General features: G+C 42.5%; 1 protein-coding gene across 2 annotated transcripts in view; it reads right to left on the bottom strand.

Moving 5' to 3' along the window:
* Positions 1–778: 778 nt before the first annotated feature.
* KLHL20 (kelch like family member 20) overlaps positions 779–8,119 on the bottom strand; it is a 37,226-nt gene continuing 29,885 nt past the window's right edge. For both annotated transcript variants that reach the window (XM_073356391.1, XM_073356392.1), the window contains 3 exons: positions 7,450–7,658; positions 5,362–5,468; positions 779–2,622 (listed from right to left, as the gene is read on the bottom strand). In XM_073356391.1, coding sequence (XP_073212492.1) covers positions 2,538–2,622; positions 5,362–5,468; positions 7,450–7,658 — 401 coding nt within the window. In that variant the 3' untranslated portion in view covers positions 779–2,537. The remainder of the gene's footprint in view (positions 2,623–5,361; positions 5,469–7,449; positions 7,659–8,119) is intronic.

Below are 8,119 nucleotides of genomic sequence, written 5' to 3'. Positions count from 1 at the left end.
CACTAGCCCACATTCTCTCCAGCTTTGACAAAGGAACACTGAAAGAAAGATCAATACAGTGTACGTGTGATATGAGATGTTCTACATCAATGAGTGTTTCCCTTGTATGATCTACAGCCACCTTCCACTTTTGAAAATGGTATTTAATCTACAACCAGCCTGCTAAATAACATATGTTTAGTGTTACATAACTGTAGTTCTAGGAAAGTGTGCTAAAGTAAATGCCTGTCTGCAAATCAGTGGAATTACACTAGGGCTGGATTTGGCTTATGTTACCAGGGTCACCTTTCCCTCCAGACAAATAGCTGTGTCCTGAACAATCCACTTCTAGGCTAAAGGATGCATGTGCCATTTCCCCCACCAACCAGACCCTCAACCAGCAGAGCTACACATCAGTTTTCCTTAGGAACTGCTTCAGCCAGCCATCTGTTCAGTCCAATATGTCGTCTTTACTGGGCTGATGCCCAATGCTTCAGGAAGGTATCAAACCCCTATTGAAAAATACTATATCCTGTGTAGTAGGGGGAGAGTAGTTCTGCCTGACTCCCATCTGCAGATCAGTTTATGCCCTAAAGTTGGAGCAGCGATGAGCCTCTATAACTTAACTGGAGAGTGGTAACAGCTTATGAGAATTTCTTGCATCCCCTGCTCTTGTTAGAGATGTTGAAATGGGCCTGTTCTTGTTTCTCTTGAAGTCAGAGGAAGCAAATCAGCATAAAAATTAAACCATAAGTTGTTATTCCTGCTGCTGCTTTAGACAAAAAGAACAAGCAATAAATAACAGCATAAAAGAAATTTATTAAGGTAACACTACTATTTATACAAGTTACTCATGCTAGAAAAGCATAAATGATACATGTAAACAATTGTTTACAGAATACTTGTTTTTCCTTGTAAAGGTGCAAATGATCATCAAATGTAAACACAAGAATGCCAACCTTTGAGGAGCTTGTTTTTTGTTAAAAAAAGTCTTGTTTAATGACCCATTTTTGTTACATAGTGTTATTTTTCTACATTCTCAAGCACATTAAAGTGCTGAGTTATAGGAATCAAACCGTACTGAGATGTTAGCACCACTCTTAATATCAAGGATGTACATTCCTCTCACCCTTTCAAATCTCTAATTTAGTAGGTATGTCACAAAGTTACCTCGGTTGCATCATGACATTCTCTCATTCTGGAACTTAACAATACAGCAAACTTGTCTTGTTTGCTCAAACTGGATGGCAGAGTGCCCCAACGCTTTTTGCACTCACTAAAACATACCCCATTACTCACAATGCAATTGCACACCACCTCCTCCAGAAGTCTATTAAGCAGGCCTCATACCTTTTCCAGCTCTAAAGCCAACATAAGGAAGTGCATACAAATTCACTAAGGGGAGGTACCATCTGATCCTTATCCTAATGTTCCCCAGTATGAATTATAAAGGAACAGCAGAGACAAGGGTAGGGAGCTAAGCTGATTCTGACCAGAGCATTTTTCAGCAGAAGCTATTTCAAGTCTGCAATAGGGGCAAGTGCCAGGAAATTGCAACAATATCTTTCTAGATTGTCCAAAAATAACAAGTGGTTCCCATGTGAGCAGACACAAGAATTGATAATGGCAATAAGTGCTCTCACAAGGTTCACATACAGGAAAGACATAGATCCTGAACCTTTGTACCACACACTGGGAAAAATGCATAAATTTGGAGTCTAGCTATTTTTCACCTTTCAACCCCAACCTCCTTCTTGAGTATCAATAATTCAGCAAAGAGATGGGTGTTCCAGTTCTGCTTCTCATTTCCCAAAAAACTGACCAGACACTCAGGGCACTAATCTTCACAGCTCCTATGCTCTGAGAGGCCCAAGTGGCGTGGCACAGCAGCATCCAGAAGTCTCACAGGATGTAGCCCTGCCCCAACCATCAGCCTGTCAGAACCCAATCTCAAAAAATTAAAAGAGATGGAATCTTTCATGGAGAGTGATACAAAGAAAATACATGATACAAATTAAATGAAAAAATAAATATATCTGCACTCAGAAAAGCTTCTGTGCAAAGGTGGCACCCTTCTGGTCAAGAACTTTTTTATTTTTTTTTTTTAAATGAAGCTTTCTGTAAATAAGGCAAAAGCATTATTTTCAGTATCACATTCCTCTTTCATCCACTGCATGGATGCCACTTCCACTGCTGGAGGAGGAGAGCCCCTCCTCTTTGCCAGACTCCTGGCACAGCTTGCAGTCCCAGGTCATTGTTTATGTTAGAGTAACTTTTACAGTTCAGTTTATTCAAAAACTGAGAGACTGTTTAGAAAAAAATAAGGACATAAGCAAAGCTTCTAGTTGTAGTCGGTGGTTCCCTGGAGTCTGACAAGTTGGTCTCCCATTGGGCGTGCACTCAGAAAAGTCATTTTATTTATAATTCCATAGAAAGAGGCACCAGCAAAGAATTAAGATGGATCTATATTTTACTAGAGCCGCATAGAGCTCCAGAGTCAGTAAGTCTCTTCAGTTTGTATAGGATAGAGAACGAAGGGCTTTTTCTGCATTAGATGCTTACCATATATGGGATTCACAATGTGTCATTTTGATAACGCCTACACCGCCTCCCAGCCGACGATAGTTCATTCCGCCGTACAACCTGCAAAGAAAAGTTGTCGTTGGTCATAGTGATTAGGCTCTTAATGCACGCTCTTCTCTGGTAAAAGCATGAAACAGCCTCCGCAGGCAGCACGTATAGTTCAGCATAACTGTTGGTCTCCATTTAAGGTGATGACTGTGATTAAGCTGTCTGATGAGTAAGGCAGGGGTCCCCAATCTATACAAACACACATCTAAAGTAAATAGCCATATTTGCTCATATATGTATCTCCCTTGATGCGGACAGCAAATTGTTTTGCTTCGAGTCTTCCAGCAACAGAAAACTGCACTGAATTTCCTTTCTGCTCCTGTGTAGTTACAGGAACAGAGGGCAGCAACTCTATGGGTTGAATTAGGCCCTCTGGCTATGCTTTGGGCAACCCTGGAGCAAGGGGTAAATCTTCTACATGGTGCATAGCTAATTTCAGACTCGTATCTGCTTTATGCTACACACAGCTGAACAGACCAATGTATTATGCATTTCAAACATCATTTGTTCTCTCCACGCTATGATACTGAAACAATATCCAGATTTCACATGGAAATCTGATGCCTATCAGCTCCCATTTCCTACTTCAGCTGCATATTCCTCTATGTGCTGAAGCAGTTACAGTCTGCTGGAAGAAATAGGACAGTTGAGTTCTTTCAGTAACTCTCACCAATGCCACCCATTAACCCCAGATTGCATATCAAGGATTTCCCAGTGGTGCTCCTCACACAGGAAAAACTTCACACAGCAAGAAGTCCCCCAGCCAATAAAGAGAGGGAAGATGATAGTAGACACCACCAGCTTTATTCAGTTCAGTGCTGGTAACAAACAAGCTAGTATCCTCAATAGCTACCTGTGTTAGCTACAAAAACATGCTTTTGCTAGTTCTCCATATTATATGTCCTACCACTTCTGCCAGGGAAAGTGGCTGTCACCATCCAGTTAAAAGGCAGAATTAAGTTACTCCTGGGGGAATTGTGCACCACTGCACAGGCACAGAATTCGTGTCCCCCACAGATTTCTTTGCTTCCTTACAAAAAAAGGACTTCCTGAAGGGGAAGCAAATGGAAACCGCAAGAGTGGTCACGTGCCCCACCCCAGCAATGCGGGCACATTGTTTTGGGCATCTGGAGCAGATGGCAGAGAGGTAAATCACTGCATGGAAGGCGGGGCTGGGGATGCCTGGGCCGGTGGCTCCTACCCTCAGCTGCTAGTGCCAGCATCACCACAGAAGAGTGCTTAACTGAGAGAAGTGCCTCCCACGCCACATAGGAAAATCTCAACATGAAAGGGTTAATGTACTAGTTCAGGCTAGCTCAGTAGGACAAGGACATTAATTTCTTCCTATTCCCTGCACCCTGACAGATTTCTAAAATATCAAATCCCTTTCAAGAATATAAATAAGAGCCTGAAACTCTACGCTGATTAGATTAATGCACAAACTGTTGTTTTCAAGTGCAGTTATCGTCAGAAAAGTGATTCTGGAAAAACAGCCTGTCTCTATTCAGTACATATTTCCCACCAGTGGTTTCATATCAGACCTGGTTAGTTTACAAGTCAAAACAAGATTTTTCTAACTGCTTGCCCTGCAGATTTAACAGAACTCCATTGACTCAAACTGCTCCGCTTCATACAATATATCCCCATCTAGAGAAATTCTGGAATCAGAGCATAGCACTGTGAAGTCTAGATAGCCCCAAAGGAGCATACTGAATTCTGTTCTGCTTTCTGTATCTTTAAGCTACCACAGCTAAGGTAGATGTTTATTTTTGTTGGTAAACTGAGCAGACACGGCTCAATGCATGTGTACGTACACACACAGATCTCCAGATTAGCTTACAAAAAATGTTCCAAAGCACAGCACTTGAGATTAGGAGGTCTAGGTTCTAATACAGTGTGTGCCCATGGCTCACCATGTAACTGACTAAGTCACTTGCCTTCTCTGGACCTCAGTTTCCCCAGCTGTATGATGGCAAATCAACACTTCCCTACTTCCTAATGGTATTGTGAGGCTTAATTCACTAAAGTGAGCAAAGGTCTTTGGGGTTCTTGCGTTCAAGGCACTGTAGTAGAATCATGTCTATTATATTCAAAATGAAGATGGTAGAGGGGACTTAAAGCACAGCTACTCCAGTTTTGAAAAAGGAAGCTGCAGGCCCTCGCCACAGGGAGCTATTTCAAAAATGGCTGTTACTCCTCTGGTCCGACGCATGGAGGAGCAATGGACAAGACACATATTGCAACACAGCAGCACTATAGACCATTCAGATATGGATTGTTTGGTGAAAGCCCAACACTTATGTAGAGGTTTGCTACCTCTCTTTAGGAAATGGCTGCGTAGGGAGACTTCACTGCTACTGATGCAGTCTGTCAGCACTAAAGTGACAGCATTATGAGTGGTAAATGTCCCCATTTCCTTTCTGTTCTGAAACAGATTCCAAGCGCATATGGGTGGCAGAAAAACACAGTTTCTCCACCTCTGAGTTATTCAGAAAGGGATTCTCTCTCTGGAAATGGGAGGTTAGTCATGTGACACACTGGATCACATTGCCTGCTCCCTTTGTTGGTTTCTCTTTTAAACAAACCAGCCAAGTCACATAAAGGGTTACAGTGGCCACCTCCATCAACCCAACTTCCAGTAAGATGAGGCACAACACATCTCCACTCTGCTGGGAAGACTACTCATAGGCATAATTTAAGCAGGTGTGCCTAAGGTTTGCAATTTCACTGTTTCATGAATTTAAAGGTTACCTCCATGTGTTAGCATCAGGATCAAACACTTCAATGGTCTTCAAGTACGTTGTGCCATCAAAGCCTCCCACTGCCATTAGCTGTCCATTCACTACTGCAAGGCCAACCTGGAAAACAACCGCCACAGACATTATTCATGCTTCATTGCAGGTCTTGAAGGCTTGTCTCACAAGAGAAACACTTCAATAAAAAGCCATTCATTGATCAGCAGAGTCAAGCCTTGGGAAGATGTCAGTACACAGCACACGTTCCTGGAGGCAGTAGGGGTACAGAAGGGACAACTGTATTTTAGTATTTCTGTTAAAATACAGATTCATAAAACCTAGCAAAAAATGGTATTCAACTAGAACATTTCAGTACAGATTCCCCTAAAACACATGGCTACTTCTCTGGGATGCTGAGTAGAGTTAACCGAAAAAAAAAAAAAATTAGAGCTTTCCCACTGTGTCAGAGAAGACAAAAAAATGTGTTTTGCTGTTTGTGCATTGGCAACTGTGTTGGACTCTCATTAGCAGTACACTGGTTTTACAAGTGATTTAAATGTCATTGCTCTCAAGACTGGTTCAGCTCATCAGATAGCACAAATGATACACTCAAGTTCATGCCCCAGGGACTGGGAGAGTAAAAACAGCAAGGGTTAGAATGAATAAGACCTTCATCACACAATAAGCAATAGGAGTTGTACTACACTGATCCCAAAGCGAACAGTAAGATCCTCCAGCCCCAGGCTCTGAGGACCTCATTGTGATGTTGGCAGGCCAGATGCCAGCTCTTGCCTAGGCTGCAGGCATTAGCTAAGAACTGACAACCTCGTAGCTGGAGACCAGAGCAGGTCACCTGTATGTTAGTTTTGCTCAAAATAGGTATTATTCTTGTAAGAATGTATTTAGTGTTCAGATTCTATGAAATGCTTGTAAGTTGCTGCATACATCAATCACACTTACAATGTCTGTATCCCATGCTATTAGAAAATATGTACATTTTGCTTTATAACTTTGAAAATGTTTGCTCTGAATTTATGAACTTAGCTATGGGAATCGTTCTCCCTGTCCATCCAGAAGGACTACCAAAATCAGAAAGGCCATCAAGGATCATTGCAATATGAAGGATTGGTTAATGGCTCCATCATACCTAGAAAATGCTATATGCAAGAAAGCTCATCCTGTGGCCTTGAAAGCTGAATGAAGGAAATAAAACAAAGCTATGGGAAAATTTTCCAATGTTCTGGCTATTTGAACTCTGAAGGGCCAGAGACTCTAAACTGAAGCCAGGGGCTGCCTCCTGGGTCTGCCCTGAAAAACACTAAGGTAGTGGTCTGTCAATTCAATCACTCTTTGGATTTAGATGGTAACTCATTTGTGTGTATATGTTTGCTTGCTTTAACCTGTAAATAACTCTTCTTCCTTTTTCATAATTAATAAACCTTTAGATAGTTTATTACAGGAATGGCTATAGGCATTGTCTTTGGTTTAAGATCTAGGGTAACTGATTTGAGGTAAGTGACTGGTTTCTTGGGACTGGAAGCAACCTGAATGTGGTGTGATTTTTGGTGTAAGTGACCATTTATCACTAAGTCCAGTTTGTCTGGGTGGCAAGATAGACTGGAGATCTATCATGTTCGTTTGCTAATTCCTCCAAAGTGCACAATAGGACAGGGCCTGTGTGTTTAATAGCATGTTCTTTCCTCTAATGGCTTCTGATGTTATTGGGAGGGCAGGGTGGGAGGTTATCACTATTTACTGAAGTAGCACACTCAAGAATTCCCTGCTTCAGAATTAAGTGCTCGTGACTCAGTGCCAGTAGTCAAAACTCCTATGGAAAAAACCGGCCTAAAAACAATTCCCGCTTCTCGGTTGTATTAAAAAGTTGTCATCATCACCCATTCACCCCTTGCAGCACAGGAAGCTACTATTGCTACACCTAGTACTTCCTTTTGGGCTATGTGCTTTGCCTTTTTAAAAACATTTCCCTCTTAGAAGGGGGTAAGATGCAGGAAAAGTGAAAGAAGCAAGAAAAGAGCAGAGCCCTCCCTATGCTCCAGCTAAGTAGCTACGCACAGCACAAGCTGGCAAATGAAGCAGAACTCACGCCGCTCCGCCGTGATGTCATGGCCACCACAGGAGACCACTGGTTGGTTCTGGGGTTGTATCTCTCGGCACTGCTGAGCTCTGTGGTATCATCTCGGCCTCCCACAGCATAGATCATGTCCTGGTATACTGCACAGCCCAGGTGCTTCCGTCTAGTCCCCATGGGAGCTATTGTGTGCCAGCGGTTCTCTTGGGGATTGTAGCGCTCCACTGTGGAGAAAGTCATATTACAAATCTTTGGACACCATCTAATGCCCTTCTATTAGTGGCTCTGTGCTTGTAGCCGTAACATGGATCAGACTGTGAAGAGACAACATTTCCTCCCCACACCAGAAACACATTGTGTCAGTTTGTCACCATCCACACTGCTTCTCCCTGCTTTCTCTAGAAGACTTGCTATTCCTCCTCCTCTCCCCAACCCCAGTCTAACAAAGACAGGAATGCCAGATGTTCAGTCATTTAATGCACCTGAGCTGAAGAATGAAATTCTGGTGAAGCTACAACTGGTCTGTACTGCCATCTACACTTGTGACAGAGTGAGCTCCAGTAAGTATGCTGTTGCCCAAGCCAGCAAAGACCAGAGATATCACAGAGATGATGTACTGGCTCTTTGTAGGCAAGTGCTAAGAAAATGCACAAAGTAACTGCGTATTGCAACTTCCTAGTAAGAA

This window comes from Lepidochelys kempii, chromosome 8, assembly GCF_965140265.1.
Source record: "Lepidochelys kempii isolate rLepKem1 chromosome 8, rLepKem1.hap2, whole genome shotgun sequence".
Lineage (NCBI taxonomy): Eukaryota > Metazoa > Chordata > Testudines > Cheloniidae > Lepidochelys > Lepidochelys kempii.
The sequence above is the reverse complement of the archived record's forward strand: the minus strand, read 5'-3'. Positions and strand labels throughout refer to the sequence as shown.